This window comes from Pseudorasbora parva, chromosome 11 (assembly GCF_024679245.1).
Source record: "Pseudorasbora parva isolate DD20220531a chromosome 11, ASM2467924v1, whole genome shotgun sequence".
NCBI lineage: Eukaryota > Metazoa > Chordata > Actinopteri > Cypriniformes > Gobionidae > Pseudorasbora > Pseudorasbora parva.
The window spans coordinates 2,234,230-2,260,088 of record NC_090182.1 but is presented as its reverse complement, the minus strand read 5'-3'; the positions used below and the strand labels follow the sequence as shown (position 1 = coordinate 2,260,088).

General features: G+C 37.6%; 1 protein-coding gene across 1 annotated transcript in view; it reads right to left on the bottom strand.

The window, feature by feature from the left end:
* uvssa (UV-stimulated scaffold protein A) overlaps positions 1 to 25,859 on the bottom strand; it is a 94,675-nt gene that overhangs the window by 24,991 nt on the left and 43,825 nt on the right. The window contains exon 8 of the mRNA XM_067456793.1: positions 13,938 to 14,043. Within this exon, the coding sequence (XP_067312894.1) occupies positions 13,938 to 14,043 (106 nt within the window). The remainder of the gene's footprint in view (positions 1 to 13,937; positions 14,044 to 25,859) is intronic.

Genomic DNA, 25,859 nt, shown 5'->3' with positions numbered 1-25,859 from the left:
CCGGCGTGAGATCCTGCGGTGCTGAGCTTCAGTCCGGTGTGCGAACCGCTTCCATCAGAAATGTCGACGCTTTCCTCTCCTGCAGCTGGAATACGTTCACTGATGCAATATCAACTCTCAACGACCACCAGGACTTATACGGTTTTATAAAAGCTATTTATTTGTTGTAAAGTGTAATAATCATCTCAGAAAAATTAATTCTTCTGTCAGGCGCAGTTGAAGTAAAAAGTGCCTGGGACAAACGCTGTAAAGATGAGAGGGTCCAGCCAGGCTACGCTGTGTCATTATGCCAACATTATCTTGCCTGTGTGTGAGCGCGGCGCGCGGTCAGTGGTGAAGGCGCGTGCTGTGTATCACGTCATATAACGACGCACACTCAAAAGTCATCGGGTCAGGTCGTTTACATGTACTGTAAAAAATTGTGGTGCTTTTTGTTGGTTTAACTTAAAAAAGTAAGTAACCTGGTTGCCTTAACATTTTGAGTTTATTGAAATTAAAAATTTGAGTTGATACAATGAAGGAAATTTGTTTAATAAACAGAAACTCAAAATATTATTGTATCTGAACCACATAAAAAATGTGATAAATCATGAAAATAGCACAATTTGGCTGCGTCATCAGAAATAACACACACAATTACCCAATATGCTTACACAATCTGTTAATAATATTTGAATAAAGGTTGTCGAATCTCAAAAAATGTTCCTTCTATTAACTCAAAATTTTAATTTCAATGAACTCAAAATTTTAAGGCAACCAGGTTACTTTTTTTCTAAATAATTTTTTACAGTGTGGTGAGTTTTTTCGTTTGATCGGTTCATGAAAAAGTTTATCCCACCCCTCTCAAACCGATTACAATTTCATTCGGTTTGAGCATTTTTATTCCGATTGAGGTGTTTATATGGAGCATTTTCATTCGGATTTGACTTTTAAACGATTACAGTGCTCCATGTAAACGCACCTAGTGCTGATTTGTGGTTTGAGGTTTTTTATTTTTGCGTATTTCCTATTCGTGTACTATGTCGGTCATTTTTGACTGCGAATGAGCCAAGAGTGACTATTTTTACCCCCAACCGAATCATCTCCATGACTTTGTGTGTGTGTGCTAATACTACAAAAGTCACCAAGTTTAATCCCAAAATGCTGGCCATTTTTGACTGAAGAGGACCAGAGGGTTAATAGAGATACTTCACTAAATAGCCAGTTTTACATGCATTTTGTGCATTTTCAAGATACTAAATACTGTATGTGTATTTTAATACATTTTTTGATAAATAACTGAGGTATTTTATTGTACTTCAGACACATGTCCATGTATTTGTGCCCATTCCTGTTCACAACTTTAACTTTAGTTTGCAGTTTGCCTTGTTTTATTGTCCCCCAGCAAATTTAAGTCGGATCACTTCACTATCAGCAAATCTCTGACCCTAAATATAAGCAATGGCTTTGCTCCATTCAGCAGAAAGAGATACACCCCAGAAAATATGTGAAGGTCTGCGGACAGGATGAGAAACGTACAGCCGGATTCTCACAATCCCGATCTCCATCCCCGGTGTATACAGTTAATCCAGGTTCACTCCCTTTCAATGACTTCCTGTATTATAGCGGCGCTCGAGTGTGTGCAATCACGAAATACGACCAAATCCTTTCTTTTTCTGTTCAAATTGACCAAAATGGTAGCTATTTGTCTGAAGCAATAAAGTTGCAGGTGCTAAAGAGATAAATCAATAAGAGGAAATAGAGAGGCCCAGCAGTAGACATAGAGTTGAGCTGCCAATGGTGGCGTTATTGATTTTCCTGAGTTCAGCAGGCCTTGTAATTAAAATGTAAATTTTGAGAGAGATAACGTCCTGACAGGAACGCTGGGATAAAGGGATAGATAAAAGCTCTGTTGTGAAAGGAACGGCGAGAGAGAGAGAGAGAGAGAGAGAGAGAGAGAGAGAGAGAGAGAGAGAGAGAGAGAGAGAGAGAGAGAGAGAAAGGAGGAGAGGAACAGACAAAATACTTTTCGAATGAAAGGGTTTCTTTCTTTCTCTCTGGATGAGAGAACCGGAGCGATTCTGGAGGTAAAAAGAGAGGGCTAGATTAGCCAGAGATGAGCTGGAGTGCTGTGACAGGTTGATGTAATATTAGATGAAACGGCTGATGCTAACTTGCACTGATTGATAAATCTGGAAGGATGGAGTTAACTCGGCAGTAAATCAGAATTATATTTCCTGCGTCCTGTTTTAGGAGTATTTAAATTATACTGCGAATGGTTGCGCTCTTAATCTACAATTTCCATTTTCAATCTATATTCCTCCGCATGTAGAGTGCGGCAAAAAAAAACGCTTTTCACATTTAATTCAATGGAATCGAAATGATATGCACGTGGCTCAAATCAGCCTCAGATCTGATTCACGCCGTTTGCCAACTTACACTCTAAAAAATGCTGGGTTATTTTAACCCAATGTTGGGTCAATCATGGACTAACCCAGGGATTGGGTTGTTATAACCCAGGGATTGGGATGTTTTAATCCTGTGGTTGGGTTAAATATTTGCTTAAAACAACCCAATCGCTGGGTTAAAACAACCCAACTGCTGGGTTAGTCCATATTTAACCCAACATTGGGTTGTTTTTTACTCAGAACTTTTTAAAGTGTAGGAATAAATTGCATTTCACTATATATCGACATAGAAAACAGCTGATTTAAATTATACTAATATTTCAGAATTTTTACTGTATTTTCGATCATATAAATTCAGCTTTGATCATACACTCTAAAAAAATGCTGGGTTGTTTTAACCCAATGTTGGGTCAATCATGGACTAACCCAGCAATTGGGTTGTTTTAACCCAGGGATTGGGATGTTTTAATCCTGTGGTTGGGTTAAATATTTGCTTAAGACAACCCAATCACTGGGTTAGTCCATATTTGACCCAACATTGGGTTGTTTTTTTTACCCAGAATTTTTTAGAGTGTAAGCACCACTGGCACAAATGCTCATATTTGGGGTTAAGCCAGGGGTCTCAATTTGCATGGGGGCCGCTCCGATCTTCTCAATATTTACACTAAAAAACAACCCAATGTTGGGTCAAATATAGACTAACCCAGCCGTTAGGTTGTTTTAACCCAGCGTTTGGGTTGTATTAAGCAAATATTTAACCAGACCGCAGGATTAAAACAACCCAATCGCTGGGTTAGTCCATATTTGACCCAACATTGGGTTAAACGTGCAGTATGCAACTTTTGGCCACTAGGGGTCACTCATTCAAAATAATAACAACAGACGTACTTTGATGACGTCGGGAAAGTGCGTGGGCTCATGGGAGTTGTTGTCATTATTGCCACTGTCAACCAGCGAATCTGGCATCTCCAGCAGAAAACATGTTCACTGACAAGGTAATTGTTATATTACATCTCTATTATTGTTAAGTTTAGTTACGGCTTTTCACGTTATGTAATGCCAATCTAATGAAATAGCAGCGAGCTACCGTTACTTAACAAACTTATCAGTAACGTTAGATAATGTGTGAGACAGAATGTTGTGCGGGCGGTCGCTATGTCAACACACCTATAAGTTGGTAGGCTTTGTTGACATATTAACCGTGCATCATAATTTGAGTTACTCAAATTATAGATATGTTGACATGGCATCCGCGATTGTCGAACATTCTGTATATCAACTGTTCAATACGGAAATACATTTCAATTTAGTTTATCATTACCAACATAAAACATAGTAAATCAGAGAACCAGCACCAGCAATACGTTGTTCATTGGAACACGCGCTGTGTCGCTCCCCACGTTCATCAATCATTCTAATAAACATTTATTTTGGAACTCAGAGATATATGAATAAGTAGATCATTATTAAATCAATATTATATGTAGCTAGTATTAACATATGATAAAAGTGACGGTCACCTTATATTAATTGACCAAGATAGTGGCATATTACCTTATGAAGCTAACGTTACTTTCTCCAGCTACATATAAAACCAATAATAGCTAGTCCATCTGCGTTTTACACATGACATCATCGTGTCACCAAATATACGGATAGAAATATACTTTTGAATCAGTTTTTAAAAAAATAGCTCTTTCAGTCTCCAAAAACACAGAATCCGCCTGTTTGAAAAGCCGATACAAAATGTATAACATTACGTATTCAGCTAAACGCGTCTCAATGTGGTCAAGATCGCTATGCAATATGCAAACATACAGCATGTTATGATTATATGATTTATGTTAGCTGAATGGTTACTTAAATGACCTGTTTATTAAAACGAAAGCGAGATCAGCATATCTCTCTGCAGTCCGAGCTTGTCACGAAGATTTCGCCATCTTTCAAAGGCTTCTCCAAGGTTTACACGTCTCTTGCTTCTTCTACTGTCCCAAAATCTTCTCGGGTCATTTTTTTCACCCGTACGTTTGCGCTTTGTTGAGCTGGCAAAACGTACAGGCAAAGAGTAGTCATGATCCATTATCATACAGACTTTTTTATACAGGTGTTCCCCTTATACTGTCAGTGTTCCTCTTTGAGTTTGACGGTTCCGCCGAGTTCCGCAGGAAGCAAGACGCAAACGTGGATATGACCTGAAAGACTGGCGACATAACGGAAATAAAGACACGGTCCGTGTCTTCGAATTAAAATATTAATTTCTCTGGATTTAGAAGTTAATTGGAACTGTCAGGATAATGTAAACACACAACTTTAAAAAATATATAACATAGATATAGTGATCTTTTATATTTTTAATGCTGAAACATTACATATTGTGCCTTTAAAACAACCCAGCATTTTTTAGAGTGTATTATTAACAATTCTTCAACATGAATATTTCTTCTGTGCATGAACTGTTCAGCTCAATTGAAACAGTCCTTTCTGAACATGAATGGTTTATATAGGCTTACCTTTTTTTATATATATTGCCAATATATTTTTATTAGATCGTAGGATCTGGGTATCCTTCGTCCGTCGCACCTTTCTATTACCAACAGGTGTGTGATGGTAATTGTGTACTAATAAATATGGCCAATAGAAATGAAATCATTATGTAATACTGAAATAATACATGTTTTTATTTTTAATAACAGACTAATTCAAAGCAAGGCCATAACCAGGTCAAACAGAACAGGGAAAGAATCTCAAGGTCTAATTCTAGTTGGGAAATAATCCATTTGGGACTATTTGCAAACAATATTTGCATCAAATATATTATTAGTCCCGAGATTCTTCGCATGAGTGAATAAATACGGACATCCGCTGCTTATATTCAAGTTCCTCGGTGGTCTAATAGTTGACTTTTAGTAAATCGTCTCAAATGTTCAGAGTTATAATCCGCTCGTATAGTTTCCTTCATTATAATGTTCATCAGTGATTGTATATTAAGAGCATGGGCACGCTGCATGTGTGTGTGTGTGTGCAATTTAGTTTTGTGATTTCACCGGAAAGAATAGTCTCTCTCCGCAACGGCATTACGCGATAGATTGATGCGCTCGTCTGTGTGTGTGTGTGTGTGTGTGTGTGAGGACGCGCGAGCCAAAAGAGAATGTAAACCCCGCCTACTTTGATTTGATTGGCCATTTGAGCGCCGTTAAACCACATTGATTTCAACTGTCTGATCAGCCTCCGTTCATGTCAATCATGCGGTGTCAAACAATTATACTGCATGAGGGAGGGCCGAGCTAACTCTCACACACACACACACACACGAAGTGAGGCATAAAGCGTGGCAAGCGCGGCACACGCAACAACTCCGACAAAAATGTTTTCAGAGCAACGCGCGGGCCGCACTAACACTAAACTTTGATGTCAAGTAGGGCCACAAAATATCATCCTGCAAGTATATAATAAATTTATCCAAAGCGACTTACATTGCATTTAAGGTACACATTTTACATTTTGTCAATTCTTGCTTTCCCTGGGAATCGAACCCATGACCTTGGCGTTGCTAGTGCCACGCTCTACATTTATTTAATCAAGCTACAAAAACAGCTCGTTTTGATATCGCAGGATCTGTGATGTCACGCGGTAAGATATATTTGCATATGCCCGCCTCCAGAGCAAGACATCAACGAATAGTTTTACATCATCGCACTAGTTTTAACTCTTTCTCCGCCAAACAGGGAAATTTCCGTTATTCGTGAGAAAACGCTTCCAGGCCAATAACGGAATTTTCCGAGTTTTCACTGTCGGACGCTAGGGGGCGCTATTGCGCATCTTCTGAATGAGTACTGAATCTCCTGATCAAAACACACGTGAGGAAGACGCAGTGAAACGAGCGATCGCATGTAATCATATGCATATTAAAAATAACGTGATCATCCTCATTAAACAGCATATGAATCAAAACGATCTAATGTTAGTGAATGAGATGTGGACCCAGGACGAGCTCCAGGACTGTGTAAGCATTAGGGGTGTTGATGGACTCGATCTCCTCCATCTGTGTTTGATCCTCGCTCTGAATCTGATCTGGAGTCAGTCTTTCACAAATACCTGATTTTCTCAGCTTTTTGTTAGCTTTTTTTATGAAACCTACCCATATTCAAGAGTTGATAAAAAAGGAACGCATGAAGCTAGAATAAAGCGTTTTTTTGTTTTTTAAAAGAAGAGGGTCAGCTCTTTATTTTGATATATTGCATGCTCAGATATTCATTAAACAAAATATTCTATGGGCTATTAAATTTTTTATGTGAAAATTGTCAAAAACCCTGGCGGTGGCTGTCAACTTTTTTTTTAAACGCTGGCGGGGAAAGAGTTAATTTCGTTGTTGAATAATGTGTGTCAATTTTTGTCAGCGACCTTTTTTCACCGACGAAAACGAGACGATCACTAAATAAAATCTAGTGTTGGCTGACCAAAACTATGACGTAAATCTTCTGACATTTTCGTCAACGAATAAAAACGAGAGGATAATGTTAGGGAAGTCAGAACCGATGTTCTGTGTAAAATATGCGCACATTTGAATAATAACGTGCGGATCTAACGGCGGGAAAACGCTGCACATCTCCAATACAGCGCTTCAGAGCGGCTCAATCCATCAATAACACACACTTATGACAGCTGATGATTATGAGCTAATGCTGAGGAATAATAACAGTGTTTACTGTACCGTGTTTATATATTAATATGATTTAGACGCTTGTAATAATGTATGTTTTATCTCCTCATCTGAACTGCAATAGAGGCGCAGATATTTCAAAATAAGAGTCCCAGTCTATTGTTTAAGTCACGCATTATATATTAGTTTTTCTTTACACAATATATTCCCATTTAATTAATATAAAGAACAGTATTTGACATATTCAATAAAGAATCAGGGTTATAATAGCTCACTAAAACCATTAATAAATCTTAATTATTTGAAATTAAATAAATGTTAACTGACATTTAAAAAAATGAATAAACAAACTTATTTGAAGCTTAAGCATAACCTGACATAGCCGACTAACTGAAACAGAAATACAAAGTTATAAAAACTATATATAGATGTTTTTAAAAAACAACACAATATACAACACGTCAACATGTCAAGAACACAATAATGTCAAAATGTCAGTTCAAGATTTGAGCTGCTTAAGTGCTCACTTAATGCTTTACAGTTTAACTAAACTCATTAGATTTTAGGAGACTAAAACTAAAAACAATTCAGGTGACTAAACTAAAACTGTGTGTGTGTGTGTGTGTGTGTGTGTGTGTGTGTGTGTGTGTGTGTGTGTGTGTGTGTGTGTGTGTGTGTGTGTGTGTGTGTTTTCATGTTTCTGTGACATATGAGGGTATGACACAGGTATTGTGTGTCTGAGTGTGTGTGTGTGTGTGTGTGTGTGTGTGTGTGCGTGCGTGCGTGCGTGCGTGCGTGTGTGTGATGGGTAGGTTTAGGGGCAGTGTAAGTGGATAGAAAATACGGTTTGTACAGTATAAAAACCATTACACCTATGGAATGTCCCCATGTGTGTGTGTGTGTGAGTGTGAGTGTGTGTGTGTGTGTGTGTGTGTGTGTGTGTGTGTGTGTGTGTGTGTGTGTGTGTGTGTGTGTGTGTGTGTGTGTGTGATGTAAATAGAGCAACACGTCTAAAGCAAAAGTGAAAAGCCATTATAATGACTGATGCTGTCTACACTGATACAGTGTGTGTGTGTGTGTGTGTGTGTGTGTGTGTGTGTGTGTGTGTGTGTGTGTGTGTGTGTGTGTGTGTGTGTGTGTGTGTGTGTGTGTGTGTGTGTGTGTGTGTGTGTGTGTGTGTGTGTGTGTGTGTGATGTAAATAGAGCAACACGTCTAAAGCAAAAGTGAAAAGCCATTATAATGACTGATGCTGTCTACACTGATACAGTGTGTGTGTGTGTGTGTGTGTGTGTGTGTGTGTGTGTGTGTGTGTGTGTGTGTGTGTGTGTGTGTGTGTGTGTGTGTGTGTGGTGGGTAGGTTTAGGGGCAGTGAAAGGGGATAGAAAATACGGTTTGTACAGTATAAAAACCATTACGCCTATGGAATGTCCCCATGTGTGTGTGTGTGTGTGTGTGTGTGTGTGTGTGTGTGTGTGTGTGTGTGTGTGTGTGTGTGTGTGTGTGTGTGTGTGTGTAACCATTTTGAAAAAAGCTGACAAAAATAATGCCTTCGGACATGTACTAGCAATTATACATTTTTGTGAAAAACGCTTTGTTAACATTATAAGTGAACCTCGAGGAACATTTTAAAGCAATAAAATAATCCCTGCCATGACTTCGGCGCGGCCCTCATTGGTTTGAACAGTTTAGCGCACAGAGGCAGGTGTAAATTAGCGCTCTAAGCTAATGGGCGCTCATTAACACCAGAGCATTGTTAATTTGGCATGGCCAGTGCACTGATCATTACACTCTTTACTGCAGAGAGCAGCTTGGCTCTGTGGAGATGTGGAAATTATATCCTAATGAATCTTCAGTTAGTACCGGCTTAGAGATGCTGAGAGGAAACGAGTGAAGAAAGAAAAGAGGACGGGGAGCTGAAATCATAAATACAAACTTACGATGCTGTTCACTTTATTTAAGCAGCTCATCTTGATTTAACACCATTATATGAGGTTTATGAGGTGTTAAACTGACTTAAAACCGTCACTCTTGGACATAACTTGATGTGTTTATTTTGAAATAACATGATTTAATCAAGTTACCCAATCAAACAGGACTTCACTTCCCATCGTGCTTTGCAAATGGGCTGAATTTGGAGAGTAAATGTTTTAATAAAGTGATATTTTATGCATTTCTACACTGTAAAAAAAATGTTTGTTGGTTTAACTTAATAAAGTAAGTAGGGATGTCAACGATTAATCGATGATCGATTAATTGTCGATAAGACATTTGATCGATAAGACTTATCGATCATCGATTAAGCAGGGTCATGCGCGTGCGTGCGGCTCAATCGCAAAACGGGAGGAAAAATGAAGCGAGCGTGCCCGAGTTCTCCTAGGGACCATTTTACAGCTGGAGTCACACCTTCATCGTGACTGCAAGTCTGCATGTGCAATCGCAGCCTTTTGTTTTGTGCAAATTTTGTAATATTGTGTTTATTTTGTGCAGGCCTATCTTTAGCTGATTTATCTCATAAGGATGCATTTGATTAATCATTAACGTTAGAGGCGAGCGGTAGTAAAAGCGTGGCGGTGATCAGCTTCAGCTCCAACAATAATGACTATGATTGGGACTGTCATATTACACAACATTAATGAGAACACTATTGAAATAAAACATTGCGATTGTTAAGTATTGGGGTTTATTTGCCGTGTGTTTCATTGCGTTGATCCAGGAGGAGCGCGTGCACAACATGAGCCACGCATTCTGACTCGCGCATGTAACTTGTTCAAGTGCACTTGTGCATTCGCATCAGATCGTGCAGAAGTAATTTGTAATATTACATTTATTTTGTAACGTTATATATGTGATCAATCATAAAGGATGCGTTTCTTTCAGCGAAATAAAACGCAGCAAGTGGCTTCAGTCAGTGATGGCTACCGGTTTTCATTCAGTGCTTCGGCTTTAGCGCATACAGAGCAATGCATAATAACGATGATTGGGACGGTCATATTAAATAACAGAAATGAGAACACTGTTTTAATAAATGGTTGTAAAGTCATTGGGTTTAGGTGCCGTGTTCAGAGCGTTGTTCCTAGAGCGCATCTCCCATTCTGAATATGAATATCAGCAACTCAATTCAAGTTCACTTGTGCATTCGCATCATTTTGTGAAGATATATAATTTGTAATATTTTGTTAACTTTATATAAATCTGATTAATCTCGTATAGGAAGCTTTTTGTTGAGTTAAATAACGCGCTAGCACAGAGCTTCAGTGTAACTTACCAGTGTTGATTCAGCACATCGGCTTCAGCTCGCGCTGTTCAAACAGCAACGCACGACTAATAATAACTATGATTGGGACTGTCACATTACATAACATTAATGAAAACAATGTTTTAATAAATCGTTTTGAATGAATTGGGTTTAGGTGACGCTTCAGCACGTTGTTCTTGGAAGTGCGTCCACAGATTCTGAATAACAGATCTGAGGCGGCGTTCGTGTTGCATTACATGTTATATTTGGTTATTAAATAAATAATTTAATTAAATTATAAATAACATCGACTAATTTTACAATCCCATAGCCCTTTGTTTAGATACAAAAAATCCTTCTCCTTCATTTGGTGAAGAACATGGCGTTTTGAGCAGCATTTGCACATACTGTCATGCTGTCGGCTATAAGCCACTGCTGTAGACGCATATTTCAGTATTAAGGTTAACGATTAATCGATTAATTGATCGTTAATTTAAACGACGATCGATCATGGGAATTTGTGAAAATTGACATCCCTAAAAGTAAGTAACCTTATTGCCTTTTTTATTGTTTATTGAAATGTTATTGTTTAGTTATATAAGTTTATTGAAATTAAAAATTTGAGTTGATACAATGAAGGAAATTTGTTTAATAAATAGAAACTCAAATATTATTGTATCTGAACCACATAAAAAATGTGATAAATCATGAAAATAGCACAATTTGGCTGCGTCATCACAAATAAAACACACAATTACCCAATATACTTACAAAATCTGTTAATAATATTTTAATAAAGGTTGTCGAAGAAGTGTAGAGCATGTGCTTGGGCTGAGGATCTGCTAATAACGATTAAAGTTGTTATAATAATAAAAAACAACAACTTTGAGCATGCCACTGATTTAACAAAACCATCTGGCCAATACAATCTTATGATGTAAAAGGTTTTGTAAATGTTGTAAAAAAAAAAATTGCATTTCACTAAATAAAGATAATCAAATAAACTGGACTACTTGTTTTTATATTAATTTCAGAGTAATTAAACTTAATAGTTTTGGACATAATTAAGAAGGTTAACCTGATTTAACTTAATGGCATTGAATTAGCTTTAGGTAAAAAAATTACGTTTACCGAAATAAACAATGTTAATTAAATTCAACGCAATTACGTGAAACCTGATGACATAAAAAAATTAAGTAAATCCAACGTATCATTTTTTTGAGTGTACGGTCTGGAGTTCATCATATTAGCGGGAAAATCCCGAAATTACCAAACCACGAACCACATTAGCTACTGTACCCGATTAGCTAAGGCAGTGAATTCAAAATGGGCCGGACTGAGGTCAAATATAATGTGGCGTTGATCTGGTGTCTGACCTATGACCTCTGTCTTCTGCCCGTGGCTTCAATCTTTTGCATGTACAAATAGTCAGCTGTCAAAACAGAGTTGTACCGGCGGCCCCAGGTTATAATTGATTTAAACGAGGCTTAACGCAATTTATTACCTTTCAAAAAGATATCTGAGTTTATGAAATAACGTGCAGCTTTCACGGTGAATGCGATGTTATTGTGCTTTCACATTTCACACCAAATTATTCTCAAATGTTGATTCTTATTAGTGTAATGCATTACAATTGATTTATTTTAACCTGTAAATCAGCAAATTAAACGGCGCACAACGAACACCTAATATTAGCATGATGAGTAAATACTTCGCAATGCTAAAAAATGTCATCAAATGTCACAAGAAACAGATTTATTCGTGGTCTAATAAATAAATAAATAAATAAATAAATAAATAAATGTCATTATTTTTCCTTAGATTTTGTAGTGACCTGGAAATAAATGTGCTTGGCAGATTCTTATTTATAATAATACAACATATTTGTTAATAAGATATGATATGAATCCATTATTTATCCAATTATGCTTTAAAAAACTGCATACACCTTTTGCGGGTCTGTTTGGACCCTGATTGGAGCTCAATAAGTCATAGCTTAATATGTTTCAATTAAAAAAATATTGTTTCTAATATCAGAAAGTTCTCATTAATGAGTAAATGCACAACATCTTACCATGTTTACTAAGCTTTTACTTAATTTACCCCCTTTTGATTTCAAAAACTAGAGCAAAAACCAGTGTGATGTAGGAAAATATATATATTTTTAATCAATATTTATGCCATTTTATTTGATTATATCATTAGATTAAATGTATGAACTCTGAACATAGACTTCTATGATGAATAATTCATGACGAATACATAATCTTTTTCTAACAATATCATTCTGAATTGTTTTCAAACTAAATACATTAATTTTACGAAAGTTAAAGCTTGAATCTGCTTTTCATGCTGCATTGGTTCATCAATATGTGGAGTTTTTCTTTTCCAAACACAATTTAGACAATTTGGTCTTTACAAATGAAAGATATTCATTTGTTTGTCATTTTATTTTAATTTCAGAATTATTGTGTTTACGCGCGAGCATGTTTATAAACTAAACGGAGTGCCAGTGAGAAGGAAAAATGAGTGTGAGTGTAAAACGAGGCTAAAAAGAGGAATTAATTTGAGACAAATGTAATTAATAGATGGGGGGATCTGCATAATTTAATGTGTAAAGCACAGTTCACTTTATAACAATTCAGTTTAAATGGTGATATGGCTTACATTTATTGTTTAAAAAAATCAACATAATAATAAAATAATAATGTGTATTTTGATAATCTTAACACACTTATAAAATGTAATTTTAGTACTGAAAATATAGATTTTTTTTTTTTAGATATAAATGCAAAAAAAAACCCCGATATGATCAATAAGTTATGACAACATGTCTTTACATTGCTTTATCTTCTCAAGATTCAACTCAGTTTTAAGTCAGTTTAATGCAATGTAAGTTAAAATGACTTAAACATCCATGAGTAAAAATAAGGCCACAATTTTTTTATTCACTGTCAAATGACCTATTCTTGAAGTTAAACGTGTAGCTAATAAAAATAATAATAATGTGTATAATATTTTAATAATGAAGTACTTAATACACTTGCAAAATGTTATTTTAGTACTAAAAACTATGGATTTTTTATTTTATTTTATTTTTACCTCGATGCAAAAAAACTGATCAATAAGTTATGACAACATGTCTTTACATTGCTTTAACTTCTCAAAATAAGCACTTTTCAACCTTTATTTATTAGATTAGACACCTTTCTAAGTCAGTTTAATGCAATTGAAATTGAAATGACTTAAACATTCATACCTAAAATATAAAGGCCGCATTTTTTAAATTAAATTCACTGTCAAATGACCTATTTATGAAGTTAAATGATAGCTTTTTAAAAGCACAACTATCAGCATAGGTTGTACGTCCCTCTGAGCACACACACACACTTCATGCTTTACACCCTAACTACACAAACAAACGTTCCTTTCGTGCTTTGAACCGTTTCAACAGCAAACCTTTTCAACACAACTCGCGCTCTTAATAACACATTTAAACACCGCCGGCTGCCTTTAAACTGCAAACATACAGGCTTCCCCAGAGGACGTCTGTCTTTGAAGCCGCCACCGAAAGTGTGTGGTGATATCCGACGCCAGATTATCTGGCTTACCCGACGTCCTGTAAGTCCAGTCGGTGCACCTGAACAAACTCACCGTACTCGGCCCGCAGATGCTCAGGGACATGAGGCTCATAGCCCTCCTTCTCCGGCACGTCCACAAAATCATCCTCGTCGTCCTCTCCTTCCTCCGGAGCTCTCATCTAGCTCGGAAGAAAAGAGAGCGTGTGTTATTATACACTCTAAAAACATGCTGGACTAAAAACAACCCAAGTTGGGTTGAAAATGGACTTACCCAGCAACTGGGTTGTTTTAACCCAGCGATTGGGTTGTTTTAACCCAGCGATTGGGTTGTCTTAACCAAATGATTTGGTTGTCTTAACCCAGCGATGGGGTTGTTTTAACCCAGCGATTGGGTTGTCTTAACCAAATGATTTGGTTGTTTTAACCCAGCGATTGGGTTGTCTTAACCAAATTATTGGGTTGTTTTAACCAAATGATTTGGTTGTTTTAACCCAGCGATTGGGTTGTTTTTACCAAATGATTTGGTTGTTTTAACCCAGCGATGGGGTTGTTTTAACCCAGCGATTGGGTTGTTTTAACCAAATGATTTGGTTGTTTTAACCCAGTGACTGGGTTGTTTTAAACAAGCGATTAGGTTGTTTTAACCCAGCGATTGGGTTGTTTTAACCAAAGATTTGGTTGTTTTAACCCAGCGACTGGGTTGTTTTAACCAACCGATTGGGTTGTTTTAACCAACCGATTGGGTTGTTTTAACCCACCGATTGGGTTGTTTTAAACAAGCGATTGGGTTGTTTTAACTCAACGATTGGGTTGTTTTAACCAATCGATTGGGTTGTTTTAAACAAGCGTTTGGGTTGTTTTAACCAAGCGATTGGGTTGTTTTAACCCAGCGATTGGGTTGTTTTAACTAAGCGATTGGGTTGTTTTAAACAAGCGATTGGGTTGTTTTAACCAAGCGATTGGGATGTTTTAACCAAGCGATTGGGTTGTTTTAACCCAGCGATTGGGTTGTTTTAACTCAGCGATTGGGTTGTTTTAACCCAGCGATTGGGTTGTTTTAAACAAGCGATTGGGTTGTTTTAACCAACCGATTGGGTTGTTTTAACTCAACGATTGGGTTGTTTTAACCAATCGATTGGGTTGTTTTAAACAAGCGTTTGGGTTGTTTTAACCAAGCGATTGGGTTGTTTTAACCCAGCGATTGGGTTGTTTTAACTAAGCGATTGGGTTGTTTTAAACAAGCGATTGGGTTGTTTTAACCAAGCGATTGGGATGTTTTAACCAAGCGATTGGGTTGTTTTAACCCAGCGATTGGGTTGTTTTAACTCAGCGATTGGGTTGTTTTAACCCAGCGATTGGGTTGTTTTAACCCAGTGATTGGGTTGTTTTAACAAAGCGATTGGGTTATTTTAACCAAGCGATTGGGTTATTTTAACCAAGCGATTGGGTTGTTTTAAGTAACATTTAACCCAATCACTGGGTTAAAACAACTCAACTGTTGGGTAAAACAACCCAATTGCTTTTTAGAGTGTAATAAATAACACTTAATAAAGATGCTAAGAGTTTTTTTCTCGGATTAAGGCAACAATTGCATGCCGTAAAAACTAGCGTAGCAAAACATTTCCTATTTTTTTGTGCTTCTCAAAACAATGCTTGTCAGTTTGCAAAGGATGTGTGTAATTCTCCGGCGGCTGATTAACACTGCGATGGGACATTCTCCGTGGCCTCAGGATATAACCCAGATTTACAGCACTCCGAAAGGCAAACTCTGCAGTAACGTGCCACATCTTAACATTTTAATTCAAAGCCTTAATAGAATTTCCAGTCGACCAAATCCAATTTTTTTTCTAGTGCTGGTCTATCTTGAGAATTGTCCCCGGCTAGCTGTGACTGTATAAAATAGTGCTTGTTATGTTAAAGACGTTTTCCAGCATCTGTCAGCATGCAAAGGAGACCATAATAATTTGCAGTGCTTCAGAAAGTGGGGCTACATGAGACAATCGCAAATCAACTAAAGCTATACGCGCTTGCCCTGGGTGTCTTAGTCTTAGGCTGAGCTGTTACTGATTGCATCTTTGTACGAGCTGTTCTACAAAAGAGAGGGCGATACGAGTCTGGCTTTCAGCTTCTGTTCTCATCATGCAATCACTTTAAGGAGATCAACTCAATAGCAGGCACTAGATAAACCCCGAGAGACTCAAACCAGAGCCAGGCTGCAGGAAGCTCCACCAGAAGAGAAGTCACGGTTCCTCTGATCTCAAGGGTATTTATGGGCAAAGCTGAAAAGCTGTCGTAAGTCTCATGGTTTGACGAAAGGTAATGCCAAAACCTGTTGTGCACCTTTAACACATAACATGCATAAGATAGATTGGTTTTACAAAATGTATACACAAGCAGTTGGGTTGTCTTAAGCAAATATTTAACCCAACCGCCGGATTAAAACAACCCAATCGCTGGGTTAAAGCAACTCAATTGCTGGGTTAGTCCATATTTGACCCAACATTGGGTTACAACAACCCAGCATTTTTTAGAATGTAGGCATGTAAATTCAGTGCTCTTATAGCTGAGAGTACAAAACTTTTCCCTACACTCTAAAAAGTTCTGAGTAAAAAACAACCCAATGTTGGGTCAAATATGGACTAACCCAGCCATTGGGTTGTTTTAACCCAGCGATTGGGTTGTCTTAAGCAAATATTTAACCCAACTGCAGCTTTAAAACAACCCAATCGCTGGGTTAAAACAACCCAATGGCTGGGTTAGTCCATATTTGACCCAACATTGGGTTAAAAAACCCCCAAAAAATTTGAGTATGATCAAAGCTGAATTTATATGTAAAATTCTGAAATATTATTACAATTTAAAAGCAGTTTTCTGTGAATATACAGTAAAATGTAATTTATTCCTTTGATCAAAGCTGAATTTATTTGATTCAAAAATACAGTAAAATTGTGAAATATTATTATAATTTAAATCAGCTGTTTTCTATGTCAATATATAGTGAAATGCAATTTATTACTATGATCAAAGCTGAATTTATATAATCGAAAATACAGTAAAATTCTGAAATATTAGTATAATTTAAATCAGCTGTTTTCTGTGTGAATCTATCGAAAAACATAATTTATTCCTTTGATCAAAGCTGAATTTATTTGATCAAAGGCACAGTAAAATTAGTGAAATTTTACAATTAAAAAGCTCTGTTTCTGAAGGATCATGTGACATTGAAGACTAGAGTAATGATGCAGAAAACTATATACAAGAATAATTACATTTGATTAACATAGAAAACGTCTGTTTTACACTGGAATAATATTTCTCAATTTTTACTGTATTTTTGATCAAATAAAACCAGCCTTTGTGACCATGAGAGCCTTATTTTAAAAACATTAAAACATCGTTATATTCCAAACTTTTGACCGCCACTGTAAGCAATAATGCACATGTCTTAAAACGTTTATGTCAGCATTATATGATCCTGTAAGTACTGGTATATTTTTAGTCTTTCCCATATCGATCAACCACTATATTAGAGGAAGGCCTATCATTTGGGTCCAGACCACAACCAAACGCGGGAAGGTTACACGCCAAAGTTCAATAGGGTCTCTAACTCTATGGATAACATGACTTCGCAAACACAACTAATTTAAAGCGGCGGTTCTGTGTTTTTTCTAGGCTTGCTTGTGTTTATGGGGCGCAGTATAACACGTCTTAATACTTCTTCTTTTCTAACGCTGTATTTTTCTTCTATCCTCCCTTTATTCCGCACCGCTGTCTGTGCTTTGAACGGCTTGTTTGCTTCCTGCTTCTCTGAAGCCCCTCCCTCTGAAAAACGCAATGCTCTTAGATTGGTCAGATGGCCAAATGTAGTTTCCTGTATTTTTATTGGCTGAAGCACAGGTTAAGGCCACGCCCCTTCCCATTACTGGCAGAAGTCACATCTGCGGAGACTAGCGAGGGTTTATGATGTCACCAACCCAGGAAGAAGCTCGTTGTAGTCCAAAGCGGCCATTTTTGTAGGCAATAAACTGCCGTAACTTTAAAAGACAATATCTCCGTTTGCAGTGAACTTTCAGCGCTGTAACTTTGCAGAGACTGTTAATGCTCAAGCAGCGACATTACACACTAACTAAAGTTTAAAAAAGGTCAAATCACATGACATCACCCCTTTAAAAAATAGAGCTCATAGTGTTTGTGTGTGTGTGTGTGTGTGTGTGTGTGTGTGTGTGGGCATGTTTTTATATGAGGACACAAATGTGTATAATGCCATGGGTATGACACAGGTATTACAGGAGAGGGTGAAATATGAGGACATTACCCATGGCCCCACTTTACAAAAGGCTTATAAATCACACAGGAGGAGTTTTTATCAGAAAGTAAAAATGTAGAATGTTTCCTGTGATGGGTAGGTTAAGGGGCAGTGTGTGTGTGTGTGTGTGTGTGTGTGTGTGTGTGTGTGTGTGTGTGTGTGTGTGTGTGTGTGTGTGTGTGTGTGTGATGGGTAGGTTAAGGGGCAGTGTGTGTGTGTGTGTGTGTGTGTGTGTGTGTGTGTGTGTGTGTGTGTGTGTGTGTGTGTGTGTGTGTGTGTGTGTGTGTGTGTGTGTGTGTGTGTGTGTGTGTGTGTGTTGGGTAGGTTTAGGGGCAGTGTAAGGGGATAGAAAATACGGTTTGTAAAGTATAAAAACCATTACGCCTATGGAATGTCCCCATGTGTCATAAAAACAAAACAAGTGTGTGTGTGTGTGTGTGTGTGTGTGTGTGTGTGTGTGTGTGTGTGTGTGTGTGTGTGTGTGTGTGTGTGTGTGTGTGTGTGTGTGTGTGTGTGTGTGTGTGTGTCTCTCTCTAAGCGCCGCAGACGAATGGCGAATGGCTGACGGCTCCAGGTGAGCTTCATTCTCTCTCCCTCCGTCTCATCCATCACTCGCGCTGTAAGTTTTGTTATCACTCTAACACTAATCAAAAGAGAAAACTGTCACTGCCACTGACCTGTGGAACCTCCCAATTATGCTCTTCAAGAGTGACAGCAGCACTTAACTTCCACTGCCGCGTAAATGACCACCATCAATCTAACCTGAATAGCAATGAGCCACCGGGCTGCAAATGAATTTTTTTTTTTTTTTTTTTTTTTTTTTAAGGTAGAGAAATCCCCAGCCTGGAATTTATGAAAGGTGAAAAGCAACTCAAGGCTATTTTCCCCCCTTCCTCCGTTCAGACTCACAGGCCTGGGGAGACGACATCTGCATTAGTGCTAAACAGAATTTATGCCTTTTAATTTACTCAAAAGGTGCTTAAGCGGCCCGTGCGCTACAATGCATAACAGAATGCCAGTTTTTAAATATGGGGGTCGTTGGTATAAAATGGTTTATATAATCTGTGTGCCCTTCCTTTTCGAGGGCACTGCTAAAGTGTTTGGCTCTAGCGTTCCTTTTCCATTTATTCTGTCTAATTGTCTCGGTGATGACCTCAATATAAAGCACTAAAGATTCGAGCTTGCTTTGCTTTCATTTTTTATTTTTCATTATTGCAGGCGGGATATGTTGACAATTGCAGATTGAGGTATAAACTGTCTTTGCATGAGGTCTCCATTACGTGCACTGGTGGCGTTGTTTCAGAAATGAGAGCGCCCTTTATAGTGAACACACACACATATCCGTGCTGTAGTGTTGTAGTACTCGAGACCGGTCTTAAAGGGTTAGTTCAGCCAAAAATGAAATGTCTGTCATTAACTCCTCTCCCTAATGTCGCTCCACACCCGTCAGACCTCCGTTCATCTTCACACACAGTTTAAGATATTTTATATTTAGTCCGAGAGCGTATGCAAGTGTATGCACACTATACTGTCCATGTCCAGAAAGGGAATAAAAACATCATCACAGTAGTCCATATGAGACATCAGTGGGTTAATTAGAGTCTCTTGAAGCATCCAAAATACATTTGGGTCCAAAAATAACAAAAACTACGAACTTTCGACGGACCGGGCTGGGCTAATAGCCTTGGATAAGGAGCACAGAGCCCAAAACCCATAATGCATTTCCAGAAGAACCACAGCGAATTAATTCATGATTCGGATCGCGTGTCAAACTGCTGAAATCACGTGACATTGGCGATCCGAATCATGAATCGATTCACTGATTCATAACCGTTTGAATCTTTATTTGAGGATTGAACACAAACCCGGAAGAGAAGCCAATGCTAAATAAAGTCGTAGTTTTTGTTATTTTTGGACCCAAATGTATTTTGGATGCTTCAAGAGACTCTAATTAACCCACTGATGTCTCATATGGACTACTGTGATGATGTTTTTATTCCCTTTCTGGACATGGACAGTATAGTGTGCATACACTTGCATACGCTCTCGGACTAAATATAAAATATCTTAAACTGTGTGTGAAGATGAACGGAGGTCTTACGGTTGTGGAGCGACATTAGGGAGAGGAGTTAATGACAGACATTTAATTTTTGGCTGAACTAACCCTTTAAAGACCTTTTTTTGAAGGTCTTGGTTGTGTCTTGGACTTAGAGGACTCAGGATTCTCAAGACCTGCAGGATATCTAAATTCTGGTGTATTGCCTGATTTAACATCATTAATGTGATTTGATGTAAAACTTACTGCTTAAAATTCAATCAATAACTTCTTTATAATGTGATTTATTGTGTTACTGTGCTGCCGGGTTCAAAAGCAATGCATCGTCGCAAAATGCCCAAAATGTATATATATAGATGGACAAAAAAATCTGAGATGTAGTTTTTTTATATAACATAGAATATAATTAAGAAATATCACAAGAGCAAGAGAGCTGTTTTCATGAATATAAGCGTGATTGCAAATGATATTGATTTATATAAACGTTCAATAAACAAGTACTTAATATTAAATGACTAATTTTAAACTGGGCTAATTCAGCAACGTTTCGTTTTTAAATGAGCTGCTTTGAACTAATCGGCTGAATGAATGATTCTGTGAATGTTAAATAATGTTAATGTTTAATAACGTTAATGTTAAATTAATCTGAACATTATTTATGAGGGTGTAACTGTACCAATTCAGATGCAACTTCTGTGCCATTCATTTTATTGTCATTATGACATTTTATTATGTTTATTGTGGTTTGATTGGAAACAGCGCTATAGTGTCTTACTATTATAATTACAATTATTAATTAAAGTCAGTCTTAGACAGTAGATATGGATCTTTTACATGAATATAAGGAGTGCTGGTCTTGGTCTTGGTCTCAACCCCATAAAGTCTTGGTCTTGGTCTCAACCCCATAAAGTCTTGGTCTTGATCTTGGTCTCAACCCCATAAAATCTTGGTCTTGGTCTTGATCTTGGTCTTAACCCCATAAAGTCTTGATCTTGGTCTTAACCCCATAAAGTCTTGATCTTGGTCTTAACCCCATAAAGTCTTGATCTTGGTCTTAACCCCATAAAGTCTTGGTCTTGATCTTGGTCTCAACCCCATAAAATCTTGGTCTTGATCTTGGTCTTAACCCCATAAAGTCTTGATCTTGGTCTTAACCCCATAAAGTCTTGGTCTTGGTCTCAACCCCATAAAATCTTGGTCTTGGTCTCAACCCCATAAAATCTTGGTCTTGGTCTTGGTCTTAACCCCATAAAGTCTTGGTCTTGGTCTCAACCCCATAAAGTCTTGGTCTTGGTCTCAACCCCATAAAATCTTGGTCTTGGTCTTGATCTTGGTCTTAACCCCATAAAGTCTTGGTCTTGGTCTCAACCCAATAAAGTCTTGGTCTTGTTCTCAACCCCATAAGTCTTGACCTTGGTCTCAACCTCATAAAGTCTTGATCTTGGTCTCAACCCCATAAAGTCTTGGTCTTGGTCTCAACCCAATAAAGTCTTGGTCTTGGTCTCAACCCCATAAAGTCTTGGTCTTCGTCTCAACCCCATAAAATCTTGGTCTTGGTCTCAACCCAATAAAGTCTTGGTCTTGGTCACATCCCCATAAAGTCTTGGTCTTGGTCTTGATCTTGGTCTTAACCCCATAAAGTCTTGGTCTTGGTCTCAACCCAATAAAGTCTTGGTCTTGGTCACAACCCCATAAAGTCTTGGTCTCAACCCCATAAAATCTTGGTCTTGGTCTCAACCCCATAAAGTCTTGATCTTGGTCTCAACCCCATAAAGTCTTGATCTTGGTCTCAACCCCATAAAGTCTTGGTCTTGGTCTCAACCCCATGAAGTCTTGGTCTTGGTCTCAACCCCATGAAGTCTTGGTCTTGGTCACAACCCCATAAAGTCTTGGTCTTGGTCTCAACCCAATAAAGTCTTGGTCTTGGTCTCAACCCCATAAAGTCTTGGTCTTCGTCTCAACCCCATAAAATCTTGGTCTTGGTCTCAACCCAATAAAGTCTTGGTCTTGGTCACATCCCCATAAAGTCTTGGTCTTGGTCTCAACCCCATAAAGTCTTGGTCTTGGTCTTGATCTTGGTCTTAACCCCATAAAGTCTTGGTCTTGGTCTCAACCCAATAAAGTCTTGGTCTTGGTCACAACCCCATAAAGTCTTGGTCTCAACCCCATAAAATCTTGGTCTTGGTCTCAACCCCATAAAGTCTTGATCTTGGTCTCAACCCCATAAAGTCTTGATCTTGGTCTCAACCCCATAAAGTCTTGGTCTTGGTCTCAACCCCATGAAGTCTTGGTCTTGGTCTCAACCCCATGAAGTCTTGGTCTTGGTCACAACCCCATAAAGTCTTGGTCTCAGCCCCATAAAGTCTTGGTCTTGGTCTCAACCCAATAAAGTATTGATCTTGGTCACAACCCCATAAAGTCTTGGTCTTGGTCTCAACCCCATAAAGTCTTGGTCTCAACCCAATAAAGTCTTGATCTTGGTCACAACCCCATAAAGTCTTGGTCTTGGTCTCAACCCCATAAAGTCTTGGTCTCAACCCCATAAAGTCTTGGTCTTGGTCTCAACCCCATAAAGTCTTGGTCTTGGTCTCAACCCCATAAAGTCTTGGTCTCAACCCAATAAAGTCTTGGTCTTGGTCTCAACCCCATAACGTCTTGGTCTTGGTCTCAACCCCATAACGTCTTGGTCTCAACCCCATAAAGTCTTGGTTTCAACCCAATAAACTCTTAGTCTTGGTCTCAACCCCATAACGTCTTGGTCTCAACCCCATAAAGTCTTGGTTTCAACCCAATAAACTCTTAGTCTTGGTCTCAACCCCACAAAGTCTTGGTTTTGTCTTGGTCTCGGCACACGCTGGTCTTGGTCTCGGTTTAGGTGGTCTTGACTACAACACTACCGTGCTGAAATAATCCCAACACTTCCCATTTTCAAGCCTAAATCTAAATTTTGTAATACAATGAATAGTACTTTAGAGGCAACATGATATCCAAAAAATGCCGTTCCTTGCTGTGCAAGATTTACATGAATATTATTTTATCATCTTGTATTCAAATGCAATGGCCAGATGTGATATCCGGTCTCACTCGGATATATCTCAGACTGGGACAGATTCAGGTCAGTATGTTCACTTTGTTGCGTTTAAACATAAGGGTTTTTTTCACTACACAAAACTGCATATGTCCCCCATGCACGTGAGAGTTTAATTAGTTACTTCCACAGTATTGAACACATGTAAACAGCACAGCTAATAGAGAAACAGGAGAGTCCGTCAACACTTTAAAGAAAAAAAGAAAGAAAGGAAGGTATTCTACTTAAATTGAAGCATCGACCAGTCATTCTGCAGCTAATTACAATCTCTAAACATCATTTCAATCTCACCTAGACCTTTTTATGCCTTGTTGCCACCAGATGAAGAACAGATTGTTTATTCATCCTGTCTTTATTTAACCCAGTGCAGTTACTTCCTTGATAGATTAAAGTACATTAAAAAATACTTGCACAATGGAAATCGTAGCTGTTATGTTTAAATCACTTTAATTCTGTTGTGATAAAATCAGCCGTGTCAACCTGCGAAGGCGGTGTTATAATTCCCGGACACTGAGATCGAGTCTCTTTTTGCTGACGCGGGTGCAGCTGACATTTGAAGAAGACCACCTTTGCATTTAAAACACTCATTCTCTTGGCTTCCACCAAGATTTGTGTGCAAGGAAAACAAACCCCTGACAATAAGGTAAAGGAGGCCAGGAACGTCTCTAGGCAATGATACGAAAGATACAGAGAATTTGATTCGTTCATAGCTCACAATGCGATATCAGCATAATTACTGAAATATGCCATTATCGGTCATTATTATAAAATATTCACATTATGTAATAATTTTAAAATAATCATATTTAAATGGACATAATTATATACTCTAGATTTCTAACTAAATGTAAATGCTGGGATATTGTTCCTTTAAACAGGTTTATTAAAGTTAATAAAAACTAAAATGAAATCCTTTTTTTAAAGAAACTACATTAAATTATGCATATATATATATACTGCAAAAAATGCTTTCGTATTTTTGTCTTGTATCTAGTCGAAATATCTAAAAATTCTTACATTAAGAAACATTTACTAGACAAGTTACAATGATTGTCTTGTTTTGGGGAAAAATGACTCAAAATGAAGAGAGTTTTTGCTTAAAATAAGATAAATAATCTGCCAATGGGGCGAGAAAAATAATCTTAATTCAAACAGAAAACAAGATTATTTTTCTCACCCCATTGGCAGATTATTTATCTTATTTTATATAAAAACTCTTAATTTTGAGTTATTTTTTCCCCAAAACAAGACAATTACTTTTGCTTGTCTAGTAAATTCTTCTATATATATATATATATATTTTTTTTTTTTTTTTTTTTTTTTTTTTATGTATATTTTATTGCAGCTAGTTGCCAAAAACATTTCTTAATTGTATTTAGTTTAAGGAAGAATGACTGGGATAATAAATCTGACAGCAACAATTAAAGACATTTTTACAGTATTTTAGTCAAAATGGCTGAAATATCACAAACATAACTATTATTAATATGATTTGTTTATCACTTTGACCAATAGGTGGCGCTGTCAAATGATGTCATTATCAAATGATGATAGTGTGGACAGTATGAGGTGACAATGATGCCAAGTTTGATGTCAATATTTTAATTTTATTTTAAATGCTTTATTTTCAACAAAATGCATGTACAGAGACAAATCTTACTGTTTAACAAAAACACATTTCACATGCCGTTTGGTGTCAATATGCCAAAGCCCTGCAGAGTGACAGCCTCTGAATCAGCTCGGCATCATGCCATCAATTTTATTAATGTGTTGTTTGAGAACAGTTTGGTAAACCAAAAAGCTTTATTAACTTTCAGTGTGCATGGTCTGAAGATGATCTGAGCCAACTTTGGTGAAAATAAAGATTCGATCGGTTATGAATCAGTGAATTGATCAATGATTCGGATCACCAATGTCACGTGATTTCAGCAGTTTGACACGCGATCCGAATCATGAATCGATTCGCTGATTCATAACCGTTTGAATCTTTATTTGAGGATTGAACACAAACGCGGAAGAGAAGCCAATGCTGAATAAAGTCGTAGTTTTTGTTATTTTTGGACCCAAATGTATTTTGGATGCTTCAAGAGACTCTAATTAACCCACTGATGTCTCATATGGACTACTGTGATGATGTTTTTATTCCCTTTCTGGAAATGGACAGTATAGTGTGCATACACTTGCATACGCTCTCGGACTAAATATAAAATATCTTAAACTGTGTGTGAAGATGAACGGAGGTCTTACGGGTGTGGAGCGACATTAGGGGAGAGGAGTTAATGACAGACATTTCATTTTTGGGTGAATTAACCCTTTAAGTCTTTTTTTCCCCAACCAAAAATGCTTTGCGCTGGATAAGGGGTACGTCACTGAAAAAAAGGTTGAGAACCACTGACTTACAACTACAATAGGTGCTTACGTAAGGACCCACTTTATATTAGGAGGCCTTAACTACTATGTACTAACATTTTAATTAATAATTTGATACGATGCACTTATTGAGCACATACATGTTTTTACACTGTACTTACATTTTAAAAAATAC